Source organism: Dama dama, chromosome 14 (assembly GCF_033118175.1).
Source record: "Dama dama isolate Ldn47 chromosome 14, ASM3311817v1, whole genome shotgun sequence".
NCBI lineage: Eukaryota > Metazoa > Chordata > Mammalia > Artiodactyla > Cervidae > Dama > Dama dama.
This window is the reverse complement of record NC_083694.1, coordinates 65,700,680-65,726,607: the sequence shown is the minus strand read 5'-3', so window position 1 is coordinate 65,726,607 and position 25,928 is coordinate 65,700,680. Positions and strand designations below refer to the sequence as shown.

General features: G+C 45.3%; 1 protein-coding gene across 6 annotated transcripts in view; it reads left to right on the top strand.

Annotated features, from left to right (window-relative positions):
- Positions 1-25,928, top strand: part of PROX1 (prospero homeobox 1) — a 55,304-nt gene that overhangs the window by 23,158 nt on the left and 6,218 nt on the right. For all 6 annotated transcript variants that reach the window (XM_061160958.1, XM_061160960.1, XM_061160963.1 and 3 more), the window contains exon 4: positions 161-355. In XM_061160958.1, the coding sequence (XP_061016941.1) occupies positions 161-355 (195 nt within the window). The remainder of the gene's footprint in view (positions 1-160; positions 356-25,928) is intronic.

Genomic DNA, 25,928 nt, shown 5'->3' with positions numbered 1-25,928 from the left:
ATCATTGCTCTTGCCTGTCTTGCCACTATTTGAGTAGAATTAAAAAAAGAACGTTTCCAAGTAAGGAGGGGAGGGGGACATTAAAAATGTTTCAAATGCTTAAAGAATGAAGGGGGAAAATGGCAATGTTCTTATCCTTTTCAACATTTAAATTTAACAGTTCAACAGGTGCATCACCTCTCAGCTCATCAAGTGGTTTAGCAATTTCCGTGAGTTTTACTACATTCAGATGGAGAAGTACGCACGTCAAGCCATCAACGATGGGGTCACCAGTACTGAAGAGCTGTCTATAACCAGAGACTGTGAGCTGTACAGAGCTCTGAACATGCACTACAATAAGGCAAATGACTTTGAGGTAGGAACTCATCTTTATTTTTTGGTCATTCCCCCCTTTTAAAAAAATTTTTTTTTAATTTTCTTTAGAAATGTCCCAAATCTGTCCTTTTTTTTTCTGCCTTGGTATCTCACACAAGTGTCCACCAGTAGGGCAAGAGGTAGAGTGGCTATGAAGAGCTCCCCCTGGGTCCTGTCAGAGTCCTGGGAGCTGACCCACTTCTGCTTCCTTTCCCGTCCCCCACCTCTGCTGCTGGCATGGGAGATGCGTGTGGCCACACAAGAGGGAAGTGGACAATCCAAAGAAAATGGCAGCAAGGAACACACAGAGAATGATTCCCTTTCCAGAAAAGAGGTCTCTACCCCAAGAGGTGTTTTGCGCTTTTAGGTTCTGGCTCGTATATATGGCTGACATAGGATGCTCTTTTCAGTGGTAGCTTCAAAAATTGCCTCTTAAAAAGTCCAGAAGGATTGACTGGGGAGTGATTCCATGGTTTCTAACTTTCGTCAGCATTCATTTCCTTTCTGGAAGAAATGGTGTGAGAATTTACTAAGTACCTATTATAAGAGCTCCATCAACATCTTTGCTTGTCTGTTTCTGCTGTTGTCCTTTTGGGACGACACCCTCATATGTTCATTTTGCATACGTGTAGCTTCAGAAGCATACTGCTCTCCATTCATAAGGTCTTATACACACTTCTGTATGTCTACAACCTACATATTATAGGTACCTATGAAACAGTAGTGATGATTCCCAGAAAGCAGTATCTATGCAAAAATAAGAGATGTGTGGCTATGAGTAAGGCATTTCTTTGCTGGCTGATGTGATGCCTCAGCAAGCATTTTTCATTGCAACGTGATGACTCTTCATGAGACAACACTAGCGAATCTCCCAGTACCCACAAAGGCATTTTGCTGAGCCTTACTGGCTGGGGCAACAATGGGTGGAGGTGGGAACCGGGCAAGGATTCTGCAGGCTGATCCCCTGATGATGAAGAGTGGACAGGCTGTGATTTTACCAAGTTGGTCCTTTTCTAGTATCATTGAGGAGGAGAACTTTTCTCCTACATCTGCTCGTGTGGGGACCTTATGTTAATATTCTTCTTTCCTTACACAGATAGGTAACCTCAGTCCCTACCAAGTTTTCAACGCTGAAGGAGAGAGGGACACCTTGGTCTGGCCTCGTCAATAACGAACTGACCCCCACTGCCCCACTGCACGCCCACTCCTCTGAAGGGGCCTATATCCCACTGGTTTTAGCAGATCTGTTTGGGCAGCTTAGAAAGAACTGACTGTAGAAGCTTAGCAGTGGGAAAGTCATGGTTTTTCCTTGAAAGTTAGAGTGTTTATATGGCAAGCCACCCATTTCTCTTTGCTATCCAAGACCAGTGTATTTTTCTTGTCAAATGGGGTATAAGCATAGTCTTTCCTTGGCTGAACATACTAGAATTGAGGATCCTTCTTGTACGTGTGCTATGCTTAGTCGCTCAGTCATGTCTGACTCTCTGTGACCCCATGGACTGTAGCCTACCAGGCTTCTCTGTCCATGGGACTTCTCCAGACTCTTTGGACCCCATGCACTTTAGCCCACTGGGTTCCTCTGTCCATGGGAATTCTCCAGGCAAGAATACTGGAGTGGGTTGCCTTGCCCTCCTCCAGGGGATCTTCCCAACTCAGGGATTGAACTCAGGTCTCTCGCATTGCAGGCAGATTCTTTACCATCTGAGCCACCAGGGAAGCCCTTTTGTATTTACTGCCTCACTATTTTAAAGTCTCATAACAGAGACTTCACTATAGTAAAAGATATAGGCTTTACTATATCTACAGAACACCCTAGGAGGTTTCTCCTAAAGCTGAGGAATATGACTATGGCTAAGCAATTTTACATGTCATGTGGAATCTTAGTTCCCTGACCAGGTATTGAACCCGTGTCCCCTACGCAATGACGATGGCTAAATGTTTTACAGAAATCTTATTAAAAGCTTCACAGCTCCCCATCACCTTTCTGATAAGTCTATTGCTGTCAACTTTGAGCTAAGAGAATTCAACGGTATGCTGGTGAACTAATTACAGTTTATTATGATAAATATTCATTTGGCAGTGTGCGTCAAGCTTCATAAAAGAATTGCCTGAGATTCATGGGATGGTTTGTGCATTTTTGCTGAGTAACATACTTGAGAAAACAAATCCTGACAGTGCCCATTAGGATTTTTTAGGGTCGTTTAAACCTTACCTGGTTGGTTTTAATCCCCTACTCAGCATAAGGGCCAAAACAACACAAACAGGGGATGGCTGGCATCAAGAGGTACCCAGCAAGCTGCTCCATTTAGCATCATCTAAATCCTCCTTTAATATGATTAACATCTGATATTCCTCTCTTTGTGAATCATATCCACTTCCAGCCAGGCCACCTCTCCTTTATCTGCAGTGTCTATTTTAAGACTGCTTCAGCGCAAAGAGTATGGGGCCCAGGGAGCAGTTTTGTCACTTCTCATGTGACTTCAGACAAGTTATTGGACTATTCTGGGCCTTATTCCTCCTTTGGTAAAAAACTAGACTCCTTCCGGAAATGCACTAAACGTGAGGCAGGAGCTGGCTTCTGCGCTACCCCCTTCACTTACGCATATGTATGCACATACACAGCCTCGCCGCCACTTATGTTCACAGAAGAGTTTTTAATTCAGCCTCTCTTTAGTTTTTAATTTAGTAAGTTTGGGGCACTGGTTAAGAAAAGCTTCAGATGAGATAATCCTTCTCTTCTGTACCTTGGTGCATGGAGGTCAGTGCTTAAGTGAGATGCTTTAAAAGGCACTGTCTTATCGCTGTCACTTTCCCAGTCTGGGCGGTGGCGCTGAGCAGAGGTAAACCCAGCACCTCGAGCTGATATTTCAGCTGCTGTTGTCCTCACCGCTTGACTTCCCCATCTATGTTTCTCCCCCGAAGATCAAGTCAGATACATCTGTAGTCTGAAATGAGCAAGCGAAGAAGATGGTGAAGTAGAGAACTGCACACCTGGTTTCTCCTTACATTTTTAAACAGAGATGGGGCCTGGTAGAGAGACCGAAGTTATGTCTACATGACGCCTGAAGAGCCAGTCAATTCAAAGGAATACATTAAACCAACTGAGTATTAGCTGGCCAAGTAGTAAAACATCTTTCTTGATTGCAGTTTTAAATTTCTCAATCAGTTAATCAGTGGCTTGTAGCAATGATGAAATAGCTAACATTTATTGACTGTTTATTCTGTTTATCGTGCATGTGTGCATGCTAACTCGCTTCAGTTGCGTCCAACTGTGTGTGACCCTGTGGACTGTAGCCCGCCAGGCTCCTCTGTCCATGGGATTCTCCAGGCAAGAATACTGGAGTGGGTTGCCATGCCTTCCTCCAGGGGACCTTCCCAGCCCAGGGATCGAACCCTCGCCTCCTGGGTCTCCTTCATTGCACCGGATCCTTTACCACTGAGCCTCCGGGGAAGCCCCCTGTTTATCATGGGCATTCTTCTAAGTGTTCTACCAATATTAACTAATTTAATGTGAGTACTAATGATGATATGGATGTTAACACAAGGAAAACTTCAGCTTGCCTAAAGCTTTATACTGTTTTTAGAGTAGCTCTAAGCAAGTGGGAATAGAGGAGCCAGGGAAAGAGAGCAAGGGTAAGGCTGATGCTGTCTGTCTCTCTCTACCACTTTCTCCTTCCTTCTTGCTCTCCTACGCTTGTCTTTTCAGCTTCCTGCTCCATCTCTGCCTCTGTCATAAGCTTGCTGGTAGCGCCTCTGTCACCGCGAAGCCCCACCCCCACCCCCAGCCCCCGCCGCCGATGGCTCGCAAGGCTGGAGTGGCTGCTGACCCCTGGCCTATGGGAAAATTAAGCAGATGGGGAAGGTTTATCACTAGCGCAGAAGGAATGGCTTGCATCTCCCTCCTCTTCTAGACCCTTGCATTTCCTGGCCTGTGTGAGTCAGGACCTCCTAAGTGACAGGAGAGGCTGTTCTGCCTTTTGTATCAGTTTACACAATTGCCAAGATTCTTGGCACTGGCCTTCAGACTTGGGGCGGTGAGAGCTTGAGAAGACCCAGGGGAGGGGGGAGAAGACACTGTAGGGGGCGGGGAAGGCTGAACCACGCTTTCAGCTTGTGCTCAAGGGAAGACAGTTGGCTATGGGACAGGAGTCGGGCACCTCCCTCCCAACGCGAGTCCGCGAAGGTGTGCGGAGAGGCATGTCCGCGACAGGCCGCTTTTCACTCCCGCTTCTCACGTTAAATGAGATTGGCAACAATAAATTTGTCTTTCCAGGTGTTATGGTATATATTTCCATGCTTCATTCTCACTTCACTTTGAAGAGCTTCCAAAATTGGTTTTTATGGGGAGGGAAAGGAGGTTTGGGATTCCTTCCCAGTTTTTAAATCACACCAATACTTCTGACTTTAGAAGCATAGGAGTGCAGTTTTATTACTTCTGTGTTTCTCTCACAACTCTGGCGGGGAATGGAGGCGGGTGCGCCCTGTCAGTTTCCAAGGCGCTTTTACACGTTTCTGCAAAGAACTCAACGAAGGCAACTGATCCGTGTAAGTCTCGGAGGTTAAACGCACTGCTTAAGGAGACCCAGAAGACATCCGCTCTGAATTGACTGTGGCAGGCTGGCCTCCGAGAAAGGCAGAACAACCCAGAGATGGGGGGTCTGGCTTGGCCTGGGTGTAGGTTGGGAAGAGAATGTGGTGGGCACCTTCATCCGGGCGGAGCCTTCTGACTGTAGGGGTGCACACATCCGGTTGGATTGCTTTTCTGTTTCCCTCACAACTGTGGCCGGCAAGAAGGCAAGGCTCACTGTCAGTTTCCAGGCTGCACTGAGCGGCCTTCTCCTTCTCCAGTCCTGGAAGCTAGCTCTTCCCTGCCGTGATCGGCCAGGCGTCCCCGGGGGCTATCAGTGACTACCCAATTAACTGCAGGCTGGGTGCAAACTCCAAGGAAGAGGGACTGACTACCCTTGCCCTCAATAAAGACCCAGGGCTTTGGATGGAAGGCTTAGGAGCAAATAGCAGAGACCTTGATTCATTGATTAGCAGGCTTGTAAATGTCATTTCTTAAGATATGCATAACTCACCCAGCGGACGCTCCATCCTACAGCTTGTGGTTTGACTTTTTTTCCCTAGGTGTCACATGACAAGCAGGAAGTGTCCTTCTGTAGGCCTGCCTCTGTGTCTTTTCTTCTTAGAGAGAAAATGGAAAGGCAGGACTCCTCACATGCTTCCCACCCCCCGACCAAAACACCCCCGCCCCAAACTCTTGACACTTAAACACACACACTGCATCTACTCCCTCCACCAGGCGAACCCCCATTCCCAGCCCACTCCCGCTTGCCACACAGTGCGTGTGTAAGAAGATTTAATATATTTGGAAGTCTTTCATTCGCCCTGTCATCTCTTTAAAGAAAAATGGGGACAGGTGGATTTAGGAAGCGCTTCCCTCTGCTCCAAATAGATGCTTAAATATGAGTGATCATTTGGAAAACTGGCACAGGAGGAAAACCCTTTTCCTCCTCTTGCAGTCTTTTGGCCTCGAAGCTGAGGCGCCATTTAAATGATCGCACAGCGCACTCTTGGTGGGTGGCGAGGAGGGAAAAGAAACCTTTACCGTTTCTTTCCCTGCCAGTGCCCCCACTGACAAGCCAAATTGATCTTTTAAGAGACTAAATGAATGTTCTCTAAATATCTGTACGCACATGGCTGTCTGGGAACATGCTCCTTCTTCGGGATGATTGCCTGAAATTTAAAGGAGGGGGCAGTAAAGGACACCAGACTGGGTGGGGGTGGGGGGCGGCGGGGCGACGTGTGGACCCCAAGCTTCATTTCTGCACCCCCATCCTTTTGGGATTCAAGGTGTTGATGGGTATAATGAAGCGGGCCCATCGGTTTATCATCTGTTTGGTCATGTCGTTGCATTTTTAGCGCCCTGTGTCTTTTTTGTCATCGGGTTACATTCAAGCGCAGTAAGATCAACGTTCAAACCTCCTTACTCAACAGCTTTATTAGTTATAGCATTCCATGACCTTTCTCAACATTCTTAAAGAAAAAGATACAGTGTAATGTCGCTTTACTTTGCTTATTGTCCTTTGTTGGGGGGAACAAAGCGTTTTCTACAGTGGCTATAGCACATAATTATACGGCTTTCAATGGCAGTGTCTTGGCACATATCGAAGTTCAGAGGAGCCTTTAGAAAAAAAAAAAGATGTTTTGTGGCAGCCCAGGGAGGGTCTCATCTTTCCTTCAGAAAATAGTTCAAGGCTCTTCTGTCAAGCTTCCCTACTTAGAGCTTTTTCTCCTCCTGCTTCATAAAGTTTAAAGCGGATTCAGTGGAGTTCTATGATCTATTTCCTTTGAAAGATTGTTCCTCGGCACAGAGAGGCCCTTTGACTTCAAGAGTTCACAGATTCATGTCTTTAGGTATCATATGTCTGACCTTATCAGTTACTCCATTTAATGTCGGAGAAAAAGTCTCAACTCTTTGTGTTTGTCTGTTTTGCCTCTGTGAAATGATTTGGTGAAAAAGACCATCCTTTTTAACACACCACTGAGAGGCCGTTTCTGCTGCAACCTACCCTGTGGCTTTTCTCTCTTTAAAAAAAAAAAAAATTGTCCTTGTGTTTTGTGTATGGATGAGTTCACAGTGAGAATAGAATTATACAAGGGCAGGCGCACACACAAAAAATCTTTTGCTTTCCTCCCCCACCTCCCCCCACCCCCCCACCTACCCAGTGATCTATCTATTGGCCCTCTTGGTGGCTGTACCCCAACAGGCAGAGCCATTTAGCAAACACAGAGGGGGCAGCCACGGTGCTGGGACGGCAGTGGGCTTTTCCCTTGCTTCGACCTACCCCTAAGGCCTTCATAATTAATTGTCCTTCAGAGATGAGGAAAGTTCAGAGACTGTGTGGTGTGATGGCCATTGTCTGACCTTCAGTTCTCCTTGCCTCGCCTCTTTCTCTGTGCCCCACAAAGGGTTATCAATAGGAGAAAGGGAGCTGGTTCTCCGCTGAGTGCCGCTGGTGGTGGTTGGAGCTTTCAGGGGGTTAGTATCACTGTGTTCCGCCCATCCTGGATTAAATGTCTGTAGAGGTTCTAACCACCTTTTGAAAAGCAGCCTGTTTGTTTCACCGAGGTTAAACAGACTCATTTAGCAAACCCCAAGCTTGTTCAGAAGTTGATGATCCCTTTTCACGTGGCAGATAACATTTTCAATCAAATTTTCCTCACCCCACCCTAACCCTGCCCCCAGGATTTGACTGCACTGTAACTGTTTGGTTCTTTTTCAAGCCATAGGGCAGAAAATGGAATGACCACTCACTCACTTCTCTTAACTGCTTCGGCGTACATTTGCCAGAATAAGTGTTTGGGCAAACACACTTTTTGATGAAGCGTTGGACTTTGGTTCTTGAAAGTAGATTATCCCAGTTTTAAAATATTGTTTCACCTTCAGCGATTGCCCCAAGCCAATTATTTGGTAACATGACAGAAAACAAATAGAAGCTGCTCCCCATCGCCCCTCCCCACACCCCCCCACCCCTGCCCTTTCAGCTGAGGTGCCAAATAAAGACGCACCATGGAGACAGCTATTTGAAAAGTAAGGGGAAAAGAGAGCCAGGAGTGATTATTATACTACTGTTCCTGTGAAACAGAGGGAAGCCAAGAAAGCAAATAGAATCCTTCTTCCTAGGAGCAGTTGAACCAGCACATTAGAGAGGCTTAAGATCATGGGGCAGGAGGGTTTGTGGGGACCTCGAGGCAGAAGGGACCCGTATTGAAAGAGCATCTCTGTGTCCCTCAGAGCTGTGTCTTCTGGAGAAAGGGATCTGCAGGATGCCCAGAAGCAATTCTGTCCCCACCGCTCTTTGAAGACGCTTTCACAACAGACCCTTTGCTATTTAGAGAGAACTCTGAATCGGGAAGTTGACACAACTCATACAGTCATACCAAAAACGGGGCGGGGGGGTCATAAAAAATTTAAGTTATTCTTATGAATCTTTCAGTAGAAGCCATGGAAAGGGACAGTAGTGTAGTCTAGGTCCTTTGTGTTGCCAGCCCTTCTTCCGGCCTCTGGGCTATTGTTCTTTCAGCTCCTCAAACAGACTTTCACTTTCAAACTGACAAAAGTCACTTAAAAGCCAGACAGCTGTCCTAACACACCCACCTTACGGAGCAGGAGCCAGGCCAGGTGACGAGGCCGGCGGAGCGACCTTGTTTAAAACGGACGGGGCAGCCCGCTCCTGCCTTCATGTCGTTGTGAGGCTCTTTGAGGTGGACTCTTTATTGCTACTGTGTGGCCCTCGCTCCCAGGCTCCCCAAAATATGGCTTGCATTTTCTTTGCAGCAGGAACCCTTGACGACACCCCATCCTCATGTTTATCCCTCAGGCTTGGTGGCTAGGGTCATGGAAGTCAGAGCACAGAGCTTAGCAGAAATCAGAGGGTGTCTGACTTAAAACTCTCTCCCTTCCGTTTCTTCTGTTTCTGTCTTTTTCCAAGCCTTTTCCAACCAGTCCAAATCTCTCCTAAGCTTTTCTGATTTCTGTGGCTTCATCAGGAGTAGCTAGGACTGGAGAAAAAAAAAAAACAGCCACCGGTGGGTGATGGGTGGAGGGGACAAGCCTCACCTTAGGAAGTGAGACTCCGCTAGAGAGAGGTGGGCACACGGTCGTGCCCGCATCCCGGGCCTCCGGGCGCAGCCGCAGTGGGCCCCGGCGGGTCCTCCCCGTGTGTGTGTTACAGCCCCCTCCCCGTCACCTTGTGTACTGTCTGGTCTGTGACACTGATGGTGATTATGTCATTATTTTGCTCTGGGGGCCCTGGCACATCTGCAGAGCCCAAGCACATCTTCTTTGTTGCATTGGCAATCGTCCTGCACCACAAATGCTTCATTAGCCCTGCTGGCGGCCTCCTTGCCAGACGCCGGTGCCCACATCCAGGCTTCTTTTTGCTCCGTTCTTTTGTGTCGCTGATGATCAAGTATTCATCTTCCTGGTTCTTCCCCCCTTTTCCTCGACTTCTGAACTCCAGATGTCCCAGCATGCTTGCCCAGAGCCTTCAAAAGTGTACCACACAAAACACGGTGACTCTGCACCCTTGAACCCGACCCCACCTCTTCCCACCTTCCTGGTCTGCCCTTTCCCGGATGAATCCGTGTGACTCCGAAAAGCGCCCCCAGGGTGAGGGTTGACGTTTTCAAACTTGCGCTTTGAAAAGATACCCAGGGATTGCTCCAGCTTATGATGGTCCTTAGGGTTAGAATGAAGCATTATTAGATATGGCTTTGAGATGGATACCTTTCTCCTCTAGCCCTACGTCTCCCCACCCCTTTTCTCTCCTTGGCTCTTTTATTCCCTTCTGTGCATTGCCACATTTTACCAATTTTTCAGTAAGCAGTCTAAAGTGTGAGTACAGAAAATATTCTTCATGCCTCGCCGAGCATGTTATAGTCATCGGGAAGGTTCCTTTTCTCTGAATGGAATCTTGATCTCACTCTACCCACTCCCCAAATCCCCTCCCCGCTGCCTCTGTCCGCTGTCATACCCTCCCCAGCCCCCAACAACGACCTATTATTAGATATTGAAAGTGACAAACGCATGGCTGTTTTGGAAAGGAACTAAAACATTTCTCTCAAGTTTTCCTCTATGTATTGGACGGAGCCACAGCTTTTGTTAAGGTGTGCTGATTTCTACATTAACTGCAGTAAATTTTAGAGCTTAATATCTTGGGCTGTGATGGGTACTACATAATCGGTATGTTTAATTTCCCCTTAAATGTGAATTAATCGATCTGTGTTAGCGTATTATGAGGAGTTTCTCCAGTAGAGAGTTTAACCAATTTTATCCCCGCACCACTGCAACATAAGAGGTTTCCAGTGTCTCTATGTTGGAGTAAAATGTAGATTTTAGTTTTAAGGTATACAGAAAGGAAAAATAAGTTCATAAGTTTACTCAGAATCCTGGGACAAAGACCCTGGTAAGGATCGAAGAAAACCCCCTTCGAGGAATGAGTTGCCATTTTGTAGTAGGTTTTCGAGCTTTTCTAGTCTCTAAGCCCTGGTCTGAATATTAGGAACAAAGCTAGGTCACAAAGGGAGGAGAGAAGTGGGCAGATCATTAGGCCACCAGCCCTGGGCAAGGAGCATGTCAGGAGAGGCGGGTACCTGTCATTGATTGCATCATTTTCAAAAGATTCAGGGTGTCCCCAGAACATTCTTAACCTCCCATTATTAGATCATTATGGTTTTATCACCCTTGGGTTTATTTAAACCTTTTATAAAATCTAACTTCATTCTCAGAGTACACCACTCCTCAAGATAATAATTCTCTAAATGTATTACCTGCTGTGAAAATTGTATCTTCTTTTTATGGCTGTTAAAGTGATTTCCCTGGAACTCCAAAGGGGTAGCCCTGGTTAGAATATCCTGGGATTTACGAACAGTACTGGGGCCATATTCTCCATTTCCTATCTGATTTTATAGACTTTGATCACTACTCCCTCTTAATCTTCATCTCTCCAGATTAAGGAGCGCTAATCCTTTTTAAAAGTCTAATCTCATACAATATGTGGGCTGCCCCCATCATTTCTATAATGCTCTTCCGGCAGGACCATGTTTTCTGGAGGTGCAGTTACAATTCCAGGACAATAGGGAGAGTTGGAGGGGGCAGCCACATCCTGGCTTTATCCCTTACCTCCAATGGGACTTTTTTGATTGTCCCAAAAGTTCATCCTCAGAAGTTGGATTTCTTTCTTTTTTTTTTTTTTTTATGAACAGGAGTGACATAATCAGGTTTGTGTTTTATTTATTTATTTATTTTTTTTCTTTTTCTTGAGTAGCATCTCGGTACCACTTTCTGGTTAAAATGACCCTGTGAGACCTTTTTATGAGACCCTTGGCAAGTATTCCAGCAAATCTGATTGTGTCTGCGGAACGTATCCAGCACATAAAAAATGTACAGATCCATCCTGCTGTGCTAATGTTTTCAGTGTTTTTATAGGTAAAGTACTGGAGTGTTTGACATCATGAAGACACAGCCTTAGCCTTGAGCATGAGTGTCTAAATATGACCACTAAGGCAAGAAAGCTCTGGTCTCTGTATTATTCTCAAACAGGAAACAAAATGTTCCCTTTCAAGAAGTTGTACTTTTATTTATAAAAACATCACCTTGAGATCTTAAAAGGGAATTCCTTTGGGGAAGTCTTTTCAATGTCTGTGAAAGTGAAAGTGTTAGTCGCTCAATCATGTCTCTTTGGGACCCCATGGACTATACAGTCCACCAGCCTTCTCTGTCTATGGGATTTCCCAGGCAAGAATACTGGAGTGGGTTGCCACACCCTCCCCCAGGGGATCTTTCCAACCCAGGGATCGAATCCGGGTCTCCTGCATTGTAGGTGGGTCCTTTACCATCTGAGCCATCAGGGAAGCCTTCAGTGTCAGAGGTCCTGGACTCATAATAGTGGAATTTAAGAGCCTAGAGTCTGGAGCCAGTCCCTGGGATCAAACCCCAGCACTGACTCTTTTTAGCAGTGAAACCTTGGCAAGTGTCTTACCCTCTCTGCGCCTGCCTCAGTGTCCTCATCCATAAAACGGGGGAAAAGATAGTGCCTAACTCACAGAGTTGGTGTGAGAATCAAATGAATGTCCACGAATATATTAGTAGAAAGTAAGCACTGTATAAGCATTTGCTTTCATTCATTAGTAAGCCAAAGAAAAATTACCTTGTCACTGCTCTCAGTAACCCCACTACTGCATCGTTTCCTGCTGACCCTAAACAGGAAAACAAACAAACCCGAAGAGCAAACAGGGACTTCTCCTTAGAATTGGGACAGAGAGTCAGTGCAAAATTGGTTTTGAAAAGAGAAAGCAGTTCCTTCTGCCCCAAGGTTGGCTATAAAGGTGACAGCAGCCTGCAGGAGCTCTGGGCATCTGGAGTCATGGGTTCCGGATGAGAAGGGCAGTAATGAGATGCGAGGGTAAGGTGGAAGGGGCCCTGGGTTGGGGGGTCTGCCCCTGGCAGCACCTGCCTCATTGGGCTCCACTTTGTTCACCCGGAAAGTGATAAGATTAAAGACAGAGCTTTGTTCTAGCTCTGAAATTCTGCAGTTCTAGAATAGAAGACATTCTGTTTTCTCAACACAAGTCCTGTGCATGATGCAAAGCTTTAAGCAGTGGCTGTGGAGCCCCTGGGAATACAGATGGCGTCCACGTGGAGCCACGTCCACCCTTGGGGCTCTGCTGCAGCTTCATTATCTCAGTAAAACTCTCCAGGGTGCCCAGTTTAGTGTTCTCCCAAGGTCCTCTTTGCAGATCTTTCAACACTGTCCTTGGAGACATGGCAACTCCCTTGCTGGGATTAGAGCGATGAATTTTTCAAATTCATAGACAATTTATTGTCATTATATGTGCTGCTCACTTTGTTGTGTTGGCTAAGGCAGCCAAACAGTGAGGACATTCATCCATGAAGCCCTCACGCCTGTGGGTTTTTTAGGAGATGATAGATATGGACCTGAACAAGCAAACAGAGAGCCGTGTACCTGTCCCCACACACATTCCATCGAGGCCACAGTTCATCCCAAACAGCCAGCCTGTGTAATACGTGTTAATTTTTGTAGCATATACAACGTCCCCTCTTTCAGGACAGAGTTAATTGTTTTAGATGTCATAACTCCCTTCACTCTGAGGCTCGGTTGGTAGTTTTTGCAAAAGCAACATCACCCTTTCCTTTGAGCATGTCCCAGATGATCATAAATCGATCATAAAAGTCTTTTCCACTGGGATTCTGTATGCCTGAGTTTGTAGTTGTGACTGAAGTGAAAGTTTCTCAGTCGTGTCCGACTCTTTGCAACCCCATGGACTAGTCCATGGAATTGTCCAGGCCAGAATTCTGGAGTGGGGAGCCTTTCCCTTCTCCAGGGGATCTTCCTAACCTAGGGATCAAACCCAGGTCTCTCACATTGCAGGCAGATTCTTTCCCAGCTGAGCCACAAGAGAAGCCCGAGTTTGTGGTTGGGAGTATCAAATCCTCACACTGGTCTTTTGGATTTGTTTTTTCCATCTTTCTCGTGGTAATTATACTCAGCCTCTGTTTTTTTTTAAAGCTACCTTAACAGTCAAAAATAAAATCTGGTCCTAAAAATGACTTAAGTAAAGGGTAATATATCCACTGAGAACAGATGTGTGGGAGTTTGAGTAGGGGTGTAGGCAGAGGCACGATCAGAAGCAGAAGTAGGCTATGGTTTTAAGGCCATGGCATTTTCTTCAATATAGAGTATTTTTCCAAGATTTATCTTTTTTTTTTTTTTTTGGCTGCACTACTTGGCTTACTAGATCTTAGTTCCCTGGCCAGGGATTGAACCCACACTCTTGGCAGTGAAAACGCCGAGTCCTAACCTCTGGACCACCAGGGAATTCCCAGAGATTTATCAACTTAAGTGACCTGAAGTTGTACAAAAGAATCTGTCTGTAGAGTCCTGAGCTTCCCTCAACAGCATCCTAAGTCTTCCCACCACAAACATTACCTCAAGACTCGTGAGGTTTTGGTAGTTTACCAGAGGACTTCCAAAAGTCTCCCAGTGGATGTCATTCTGAAATTGATTTTTCTGTCTTTCTGAGCTGTTTACCTTTCTTGAAAAAGGAATGTCAAAGCCCTTCACGGACTCTTAGCTGGCTTAGTTTTCTGAATACAAAGGATAATCGTGGAGGAGAAGCCCATAGAATTCCCTAGAATACAAAGCAGAATTTTCCTGACTTTTGTGCCTTTAACCCCAGTCCTTGTCCCAAACAACCTAGATATCACTGGGGATGCATCAGCAGTTGTCAGCAGAGAGGCGGAGGCTCCCGGAACCTGGTCTCCGAAGCTCTGTTCGCTTGGCATCTGCATCGCCCGTGCCTTCTCTCCTGCCCACCCTGCCCCGTGCTGTTCTTTGTCCTGCGTCAACCCCACTTCCTAGGCATTTCTCCTTGGGCTTCTCACTCTTATTACTCCATCCCCATGAATAAAGGGCACACAGACTGGTTTTCATGTTTGCCTGGGCACAGCTTAATTATGGAGGTAAATCTCTGCAGAAAACAATCACGTAATGCATTCTCCAACGAAACAGGAGTAACTGCGGATTATCTGTGCCCCAGCCTCCCTTCGTGTAATATTGAAGAGCTGATGCCATGTTGTTTTTGAATAATCTCCCATCCAAGAAGGGCACCAGGCTTGGCCCTATTCATTCCACCACCTCACCCAGTAATGGTAGCAAAAAGTTAAACTTCGGGTGCTATCATCCTGTCTTGAACTCCGACATGGTTGGCACAAAATTCACAGGGTGACTTGAAGTTAGTGAAGGCCGCAGAGTGGCTATCTAGTGCTTATTTTTCCATCGAAGTTGATTCATTACCTGCATCACGAAGGAGAGATGGAGTCCTCCGTTTAGTGCATTTGAATATTTGCTGGCAGGGAAGTGCCTACTGAAAAGCTCCCCGTCAAAGGCGGGCAAGAAGGAGGGCTCCTGGTCCTTGGCATCTCTGTGTGTGGTCCATGAACTATTCCTGTAGACACACACAGCCTTACCCACTTCTGAGGAGTGGTGTGACAATGCAGGTTGAATCTGGGTAAGTCGATCCCAGCTACCCTCGCAGGAACAACTAGTGTGCTGACCCAGTGAGGGACATGGGATTAGAGGAGAATCAAAGAGCTTTAGGCCTTCAGAAAAGTGGCTAGCTCTTAAGTTTGGCTGAGAGCAGGGGTTGGCACACTCTGGCTTGTAGGCCCGATCTGGCACTGAGTCTATTTTTTTATGACCCTTGCTAAGAATGGTTTTTATATTCATAAAGCGTTGTGAAAAAGAAGGAGAATATGCAACAGAGACCAAACCTAGCCCACAAAGCCTCTGTATTTATTGTCCGACCCTTTACAGAAGAAATTTGCCGACCCCTGTCTGAGGCTTTTTCTGTCTTTGGTAGAACATGAACTCTCAGATCCTTTCTCCATCTGAAGTTCCAGAACTATGATTCTTTGATGCAATGGTCTTGGTCCAAATCTTATCCGAAAAACCTACCAGATGAGTAATTCCAGCAGAGAGCTCGCCCTTGTTTTTAAGATGCGAGAGTATTTTCATAGTTTTTCAGGGATGGAGGGATGGGAGAAAATACTAGATTTTAGTTTTTGATATTTTCTTCCCTCTGATTTTGTTTTTGTTTTATTTTGATTAATGCTTATTTAAACTTGGAGTCACTCTTTGAGAGATGTGTAGAGTTTGGGAGAGAAGAAAAAATTAAACTCATTACAGCAAGTAACATGACAATGATTATATTTCTTAATACATACAACGCTAAGACCTCCAAGCATGAGCAAATACACTGGCCACTTTAGGCACATTTGGTGAACCAGATTTCAGGTCTACAAAATAATTTTGACAGCCTCATAGAGTTTATTATAAAGGCCTGTGTCCTTCTGTTCCTAGCAAGCTAGTACTTCTTTTTCTGGGGCTGTGGGAGAGATGGTTTTATTTATCTTGATAGGCAAAGTAGCCAGTGGAATGTTTACATAGCTTAAAGTTATACACAAATTATTAACAGGTAGCATGAAAGTGAAGACAGTCTTTTCTATTAATGTGAAAGTCACAATTACTCAAAATGCTCGATTCCAGCACATTTTATCAATTATCAGCATCTGAAAGGTGTAGGAATTTGCTTCTCTGAATATTCCAAATGCAGTTCTATTTTCCAAATATCCACTCTTTCCAGGCAAGAATACTGGAGTGGGTTGCCATTCCCTTCTCCAGGGGATCTTCCCGACCCAGGGATCAAACCCAGGTCACCTGCTCTGCAGGCAGATTCTTTACCATATGAGGCACTAGGGAAGCCCCTTCACAGGTAGACGATTCAAATTCAGATGAGGAAACAAAGGAACCCCTCAGGGCAGCCTTGGCACTTCCTTTGGGCTGCTGAGGGGAGTCCAGGTGCCCACACCCTGCCTGACGTCCTTTCCCCGTGGCGTTCCACTGTCCAGACAAGGCAAATCCTCAGCCTCCCACCTCGCAGCTTCCCTGACTGTTACGTCCTTTTTATTACATTCCCGCCAATGGACCATGTCAACCATATCCTATCCAGGCACCACTCTGTCAGCATTCATAAGGACTGGTCGGGCATCGCAGGTTGGCCGGCAGGTTCCCTTGGAAGTGTATTCCCACAAGCTCAGGGCAGGTCCCTGCCACAGCGGCAAATGAGAGACAGGCTTTCCTTTCACCCCTTTTCCTGATTTTCCCCGCAGCTCCTGCAGGTTGGCTGGGAGGACCCTTGAGGCTGCAGTGTGGATCGTGCTGTCTCAGGGTCCTTCCCCAGCCCTCTCCCAGGGGTTGCCCCCCAGCCCCTCCCTCACACGTGACCTTGACATTGGGTGGTCCTTACAGAAGAAACAGCTTCCAACAGCTCAAACCTCTGATTCCATATCCACTAGAGATTTTGGCTTTTGGATTTTGGCAAGAAGGTCTGTTTGCCCATCAGGTCAGCATGAATAAAGATTTCTTTCTTCCTTTCTTTTTTTCTTAAAGACAAGAATCAATGGACACTGTCCCCAGAGCTCTTTTTCTCAAGACAGTTTAACCCCTTCTCCCAAGTACTTGTATTTTCTTTCTATTCTGAATGCGCCTGTGATATTGTGTTTTTCTCTTTTCCTGTGAGACAAACAAAAAAATCTACCCCATGTAAAATTTGAGAACCAGATCAATTCTGAACCATCTTATCATTTTTAAAGTCTGTTTATCCAGCTTTGTAGGAGAAATGAGCAGACTGTTTGAAGGCCACATACTTTTCAAACCTTGGTTGCAACACGTTTGCCCCGTTTTGAAACTGTCTTTATCAGGCCGAGAAAACGAAAATCTATTTGACAAAGTGGCACTCTGGCCAGTTTATCTTGCAATATGGCTTTAGCTCACTGAGTCTATTGATTTCCTTAAATTAATGTTTACAGAATGCTACTGAATTTTGCTCAAGAGAACATTGTTCTTTTGAAGGTTTATAAAAAAATGATACAGACTGTTACTGCTGTGTGTTCCTTTGCTTAGACCGAGGAAGCATGGTGTGGGGGAAGGTGTATGATGGAGAGTTTTTTTTTGGTTGTTTTGTTTTAAGGACAGCCTTGAACTCCAGCCACTTCCTATAAGCATTTAGTCTTCACATATTTAAGTAGCAAAACACGTAAGTAGGAGGGAGGTGAACCCACTCATAGGCCTAAAACTTTGTGGGCGTCACACTAACCTAATCCTGAAAGAAAGTGAAAGTGTCAGTCGCTTAGTTGTGTCCGACTCTTTGAGACTCTATGGACTGTAACCCTCCAGACCCCTCTGTCCATGGGATTCTCCAGGCAAGAATCCTGGAGTGGGTTGCCATTCCCTTCTCCAGGGCATCTTCCCGATTCAAGGATTGAACCCAGCTCTCCTGCATTGCAGGCAGATTCTTTACCGTCTGAGTGACTTCGTGGGCATCACACTCGCCTCATCCTGTAAGGTCCCTGAAGGCTGAATCCACCTGGAGCATCAGAGTCAAAGAGACTTTAGTCCAAAGCTCAGCTGTGGCTACAGAGTCTTCCTCGGCCTCATTCGGTGTAGTGTGGGCAAGCAGTTCTGTGGCCAGGGCTCCCTCGATAATCCCCATCCTTCCCAACAGAGGTGCGAGCAGCCTGTGAAAATGGCCATGTAGCCATTTGGTGGAAGCTCTTTTTTTTTAGTAAACTTATTTATTTGTAATTGAAGGATAATTGCTTCACAATATTGTGTGGGCCTCTGCCGTACATGAATATGAGTGGGCCATCGGTGTAGCTGTGGCCCCTCTCTTGGACCTCCCCCCACCTCTCACCCCATCCCACCTCTCCAGGCTGACAGAGCACCAGCGCAAGCTCCCTGAGTCCAAGAGCAAATGCCCTTGGCTGTCTATTTTACATATTATAGCCTGTGTGCTACCATGTCACTCTCTCCAGGAACTCTTCCAAGCACCTTGCTCTTTGATTGGGGTGCTCAGTCCCTCAAACACAAAACCTAGCCTCTAGATGTGGTTTTAAAACCAGCTTTCCCGGGGAAGTGTATTTGGCTATTCAGCCCCTGACAAGATTCGCATCAGAACCATGAAGTGATGGAAACAAAACGTAGGAAACACAAAGCAACTTTTCTCCACGTGTTGACTCCGTCGATAAAATCACCCACGTGGACCTCCTCAGAGCATCTCTCAGAACACTGCTTTGCACATATGTATTAATCGCAGTGAACCGACTGCCAGAAAGTGGGCTTGTCCTTAAGGTTCAAACCACCGCCTTACGTTTGGAAACTGCTTTACACTTTCCAAAGCACATTCATGCTTGTTTTCCCACTGGATCCATCCCCCTAATGAGAGGGCTTTGGGACCCAATCCCATGGTTCCCTCTGAGTAGCATCCTTTCTGCCCTTCTGAAGGGCCAGCTAGTTCCTGGCTAGTACACACAAAATAAACGTGTGCATGACTGAGAAGGGAGACCCCTAGTCACAATATCTTGTCACCATCTTTTATAGCTCTGAGATTCCCCTCTTCTGCCTCAGGCAGGAAAATTCAGTGAGAGTGAGACAGTAGAGAGGAACAGGAATAATGTATCTGTTCTTGCCTTTCCATCGGATAATCTCAATAAGGAGTTAGTAAAGCATCAGAGTTTATCCATTTGAGTCCACTCTGTCTACAGTCTAAGTCCCCAGCTTGTGCCACTGCCGTCAGGAACTATGTCTCTCCTTGATCAATATTTACTTAACAAACAGCAGGGATGGGAGAGTTTGTTTAGAGGAATCATGTGCACTCCAGGGTGAATGAATGCTCGGGAAAGTACCTCAACTTTGTCTCCTTTCCTAGGATCTTGGGGTGTGTGTACGTGTGCATGCACACATGAGCATGCACATACAGCCCCATACAAACGCCCTTTTTAACTTCTCCAAAGACATGAGTCGTCCAGAAAAATGCCTCGCTGTGTATGATTAGTACATTATTTATCCCATAAGAGAACTCTCAATATCAATTCAGTTTCAGAAAACTCCAGCCCAAAGTTTGCTTTTCCTTTTGTGCTCCTATATGGGTTAAACATTTTGGAAAGGCTCTTACGATGAATTAGAGGCACGAGCATCTTCCTTTGACCCTTTTCAGATGAGTGGAAGGGAAGAAAATGCAGATAGAAACAATAAAAGCCGTTTGATAGGGCAACTCTAACTATATATTTCTGATGGCATGACATTTATTTTTTAAAGAAATCCCAAGGAGAGAAGGAGCTCTTGAGATTTTCAAAGCCACTTAGCCAGTTTTCGGAATCAGATGTGTTTAAGTCTAATAATAAATACGAACACCCTGGTGCTGAAGTTGAGAGAGCTCTACTGTTTCAACTTCACTCAAACAATTGCTTGAAGGCTCAAGTCAGGGCCCTCAATGCAGTTGACTTGGAGGCACCTGGGTCTAGTTTGAGGCGTTTTGTTTCTGTGTGTGGGGAAAGGCTGAGGGGGAAACTGTGGGAGTTATTTATTTATTTGATTTTGTGAATCGGAGTTGTAAAAGCCATCTGAAATATTCATGCAGAATTGTCTGAGAAGCCCGTTTCTGTTTTATTTACTGCACAGTAGACCAGCCACAGCGGATTAGTTCTACAATACCCGTAACAAAAGCCCAACAGCTGATGCATGTGATGTTAGGAGGTGACAAAACAGTTAAAGTATGCTGCTGGCTACAGGCGAGCCGTCAGCAGACGCAGACAAAAGGGTTTGTGACAAGAATAACTCTCTCTCCAAGGCGAGCAGTGAAGAGTATCCAAAATACCAGTACCCTTTTCTCCTTGACATTGTCTTCTTACAGTCAGCACTTTATTGCCCTTTTATAGTATTTTTTAAATGGAGGAGGAAGAAGAAAGTAAACCCACACACAGATCTAATTCACCAAAATAGTAAACCAAGATTTTGCTTTCCCAGCAGTTAGCCACTTCTGCCCATACGTAGATTTCCTTTTCCATTTCTCCACTGAAGTTTGAAAAAAAAAAATAGTTTCAAGGATGAACTGAAAAGATGATCCATCTTGATAAGATTGTCATCTCTTGATTAATAAGCTTGAGAAGCCATGTGAGCCTTTGGTTACTGGGGAGTGGAGCTAGGGAGCGAGGTCTATGCCTGGTTTATTTTCTGTCCATTTCGGCAAACATCATTCCACTGATGAAATGAGGCCAGTGGGCCAGGTTTTAAAGGGGATGGAGGATTGTAAGAGAGCCACAGGGAGCTGTACAAGGGGCAAGGTTTAGATCCCCAGAAAGAGGCCGATGGATGAGCCTGTGGCCGTTTCAGAGGTGTGAAAAATCAGCTACCCTGTCTCCAGAAAATAGGAGAGGCTGTCTTCTTTTTAACCTTTATAATTCCCCGTCTATTCTCTCTGACATTCATTCAGCTGCCAAGAGCGTTTGGCAAGGTTTGGGCCAGCGAGCACACTTCCAGTGACCGCTAACCTTGGTATGTCCTGACACTTATGATGAGTGTCTGCAGGACACAGAAGGCAGGCAGCCTGCTATGTCAGGCTTTTATTATGTACTGCAGAGGCTAGGGACAGTCAGTTTAATAAAACAAATCATCCTTGAAGGTAAAGCAACTGGGAAGAGGAGGAGGAAGACGGGGGGGAAAATGTGTCTTTGCCACTCATTCTGATAAAAAAAAAAGAACAGCAAAATAAGCACCCACCCAGCACACCGTGTGTGTGTGTGTGTGTGTGTGTGTGTGTGAGTGTGTGATAACCCAGCCACCCCTGAGCAGACTTGAAAACATCCTCCCATTTCTCCCATTTCATCTAAGCCCACAAGGCCCTCGTTTGCTGAGGAGACTCAAGAACAAACAATGGTGATGAAATAGGTGGATGCTGAGAGTCAGCCCCCTTAAAATGTATGCGTTTGGTCAAGTACCTCCTCACAATTATATTCTCCTCCAGATATCATGGCAAGGAGAGGCAAGACCATTTGGGGTGAGGTTCCTATATTGGGATGGCTTTTATCAAAGCAAAGTTTCCACTCTCCTCTCCTGAAGAACACTCAGCACCGCAGCTCCCACAATAGCCTCAGAGTCCCGGCCAGAGACTTTGGAAGCCTTTTGTTTTTCCCCTGTGGCATGTCCAAAGGCATGGCCTTCCCTCCCCCTCCCAGCGGCCGGCATTGTCTTGCATTCCAGGGACTTGATTGACTGTTGCCACCTGATGCTGAAGAGATACTCTAGGGTTCATTCTGCAGATTGTTGGGTTCTATTAAAAGAAACCTAGATAAGGGATTACTTGTCACTAAGGGATTTTCTGCAGATGTTTATTACTGATTGGAAATCCATTAGGTGTGAAGAGGTACTGAAAAAACACGGACAAGACCAGTCTCATAACCCTGAATTCTTAAGACGCTCCCTCGGAACACCAGAAAGCACCCCCCCCCCAACCCTGTTACTCTGTTAAGTGGGGTTGGGGAGACTTTTCTGGCAGCGAGGTGAGGGTCTGTCTTTCACGGGCAATATTTCTACCTGTGGACGGAATTCCTTGGCACTCTCTCAGATCAGTTGCTACCCATCAATTTACCTCTGTGGAGCCACCAAAAAAAAAAAGATTAATTGCTCTAGCAGTAGAGGATCTCATTATAACTTTCTTTTATCTAGCCCAATTTGAGGCATGAGTATTGCCTCAAATTAAGCACAAAATTAGCAAACCATTTCATTTATTCTCAAAGAATTCATCCCTTCCCAAACATAAACCAATAACTGAAGTCTCCTCTTGGGAATCTTTTGTGTCATTCCCACTTATTTTGAAGTTACTAGCTCTTCTGTGGTTTTTCTAAACCACAGATCCACAGCTTGTCACAGGTTTTGATGCCTCATATAAGTAGGAATTACTGAAAATGCATTTAAAAGGAGCCAGCAGGGTTTAATGGCAATACACCTGGATCAGTTATTTCACATGAGTCTCTTCATCTCATAATTTCTTCATCCCATAGAATCTCATACTTTCTTCATCTATAAAATGAGCTCTGAGATCTATTTCAAGTCTTTAAATTCTATTTTTTATCACTATTTTAAAATTCCTTTTTTTAAGCATTTAGGGGGAAGGTAAGGTGTGATTCTAGAGCAATGTGGAGCAATGCAGAAGGCAGGGTCTCGTTTTGAGCTGTTTATCAAAGACGATGCAACAAAACCCTGTGTAGCATTGTGAGGAAAACACAGAATTGAAGCCAGGAGAGTGCTCAAAAGACATCTAATGATAAATTCACTCCACCTAGATATAAGTAGGTGAAAAGCTAAATAACATTGAGACACAAATGCCAAAGTTGTTAAAGGACAGCCCAAGAGTATTGCCAAAAGAAATGAATGTTTGAAACAGGATACGTGCGTGCGTGCCAAGTCGCTTCAGTCACGTCGGACTCTTTGCGACCCTATGGTCTGTAGCCCACCAGGCTCCTCTGTCCATGGGATTCTCCAGGCAAGAATACTGGAGTGGTAGCCATGCCCTCCTCCAGGGGATCTTCCCGACCCAGGGATCAAACCTGCATCTCTTACTCTCTGACTTCTCCTGCCTTGGCACAGGTGCTTTACCACTAACACCACCTGGGAAGTCCTTAAAAAAGGATAAAACCCACTAAAAATCAGTAACCAGCATGGCTGATGATAAGAAATAACAGGGTGGGACTTCCCTGGTGGTCCAGTGGTTAAGAATCTACCTTCCAATGCAAGGGGGTGGGTTCAATCCCTGCTCAGGGAACTGACATCCCACATGCCGTGTGACATGGCCAAGAAATAAAAATAAATAAATTTTTTAACATAAAAAAAATAGAAAATAACAGAGTGGAGGCTGCACACACACACCCCCTAAGAAATTACTTGGATCTGTTCTCAGGCAAACCCCCAGAACTGCACTTCTTCCTTCCTCCAAGGCTGACGCTTTCCTAGATACATCCCCTCCCCCCTGACTGTCTTAAACATCATCTCTGCTCCCTTGGCCCTGGTTTCCAGATCTCCTGGAAGTCCTGGGAGTGAGTAGGCTTCATCTGGCACCCCTGCCATACCTCTGTCCCCACAGCTCTCCTCCAGGCCAGGCTGCATCCTCAAGTGTTCAAGGACCATAGATCCTCATTGTGGGTCTGTTGCTGACAGCCAGGGAAACCACACTTCTTGAAATGTTTCTTTTAATAAATGCCTCCGATTATGTTTCTGTTGCATTTGGCTAACAGCTCCCAAACCCCGTAGTTAAGAGCGGATAGTTGCACTGTGTAACTGGTCTCCAGCCATAATCCCTCTCTCAATAACACCCATTTGACAAAATCTGAAGGGTCATCTTTGGGGAAGACAGGCGAGTACTCAGAAAGGCTCCTTAATGACTTTTTATTTGGTAGAAGGTAAGTGGGAGGGCTGATTGCCCTGCCAGGCCCTCCCCATCCCACAAATACACATGTGTGTGCAGGAGATTGGGGAGAAGGTCATCGGAGTTCAGTTGAATTCTCATCAGGGAATGGCCTTTGGATTATATGGGTTTGCACATTTATGGAGGGCAAGGGGCTACGTGCATGCTCAGTCGTATCTGACTCTTTGTGACCCCATGAACTGTATAGCCCACCAGGCTCCTCTGTCCGTGGGATTCTCCAGGCCAGAATACTGGAGTGGGTTGCCAACACTGCTTTGGGTTGCCATTTCCTCCTCCAGGGGATTTTTCCGACCCAGAGACTGAACCAGCATCTCTTGCACTGGAGGCAGATTCTTTACTGCTTGAGCCATTAGGAAAGCCCTGGGGAGCAAGGTGGTGTTTCCATTATTTCCCAGGCAGTGGTTAGAACTGTGTCCTAAGAAACTATCCAATATGTATACATATATCTTGGGAGAAGCATCTCAACATTTTCACTTTTTCTAGAGTCCAGTCGGCCCCAGATTGGGGCTCTTTTTCTTCTGGGGCATCATTAGGTTTTCTTTCAAAGGACAAGTGACTTGTCATAGGAAGCACTGAACTTCTTTGTCCAACTCCAAATGTCTCAGACAGGTTTGTCTGGTATCATTTTCATTTTCTCTAACAGTTACTATCATTATAAAAAGGTCCGCTCCACAAATCGAGAAAAGGTGGGGAGAATGGGATCAAATATGTTCAAAATGACAACCCCTCTCTGTTACTTTGGTGAGCAGCAGGTCTGAGCCAAGATAAAAATCTTTCACCTCTTGTCTATGCCTGGACAGATCCGTCTACACGTGCAGCTGCAGTGATTTTACTTCCTCAAATGTCTGCACTTACTATAAAATAAAACATTATTCATGTGTAAGTCTCCCCCTCTAAAGGAAAACTACAAAGTGTCAGTCTGTACTTGGAAAATTATGAGTATCTGGAATGATTCTATGAATCCTTTGCTTCATTGTGGGGGTCACAGGCCCTGATTTACCATGTACCTTACAAAGATTACTAAATAAATGCATCAGTAGCTATTCCTTTGCCTAGACAAGAGGTCAGACTATTAAACAACTACTAATAAACAGTTCATAAGCACGTGCACAGATAACTCACACACATATATTCATTGCTGTGGTAGGGAAGAATTAGCAAATAGATTTTCTGAAAAGTATATTTGGAGAATGTTTATCTTGAACTACAGTGACTTTGAACAATTCCCTTATTCTCTCTGAGCCTTCATTTTCTCACTGTATAATGGGGTTAATAATCAGAGATGTTGGGGGAACTGAATGACACAGTTCACATTCAGTATATAACAGAGTACCTGACACATAATAAGTAGTCCAAAAATGTGGAGTATTATTACTGTCAACTGCATAAATCACTCTCTTTTGGAGAAATTCTTATCTCAAGGTAAAGTATTTTCTATTGTAGGATTTTAGGATATCGTACACATTTTGTGTTTTGGGCTTCCCGGATGGCTCAGATGGTAGAATCTGCCTGCAGTGCAGGAGACCTAGGTTCGATCCCTGGGTCAGGAAGATCCCCTGCAGAAGGGAATGGCAACCTACTCCAGTATTCTTGTCTAGAGAATTCCATGGACAGAGGAGCCTGGTAGGCTACAGTCTATGGAGTCACAGAGTCAGGCACGACTGAGCAACTAGAACTTTTGTATTTTGGGACTCAGTATTAATATCAGCATCTTACTCTTTTTTTGTACATAGCGTACAGGCACACCTCAGAGATATTGCAGGTTCCATTCCAGACTACCAAATGTTGCAATACAGCGAGTCACATGATGTTTTTTTAATTTTCCAGTGTGTATAAAAGTTATATTTATACCATATTGTAGCCTATTAAGTGTGCAACAGCATTATGTCTAAAAAGAGTACATTCCTTAATTAAATATACTTAATTGCTAACAATGCTAGCCATCATCTGAGCCTCGAGTTGTAGTCTTTTTGCAGTAGTAACATCAAAAATCACTGATCACAGATAACGAGAGCAAAAAGTTTGAAATATTTCAAGAATTACCAAAGTGAGACACAGAGACATGAAGTGAGCAGGTATCATTGGGAAAATGGTGCCGGTAGGCTTGCTTCACACAGGGTTGCCACAAACCTGCAATTCGTAAAAAGACGCACTATCTATGAACTATA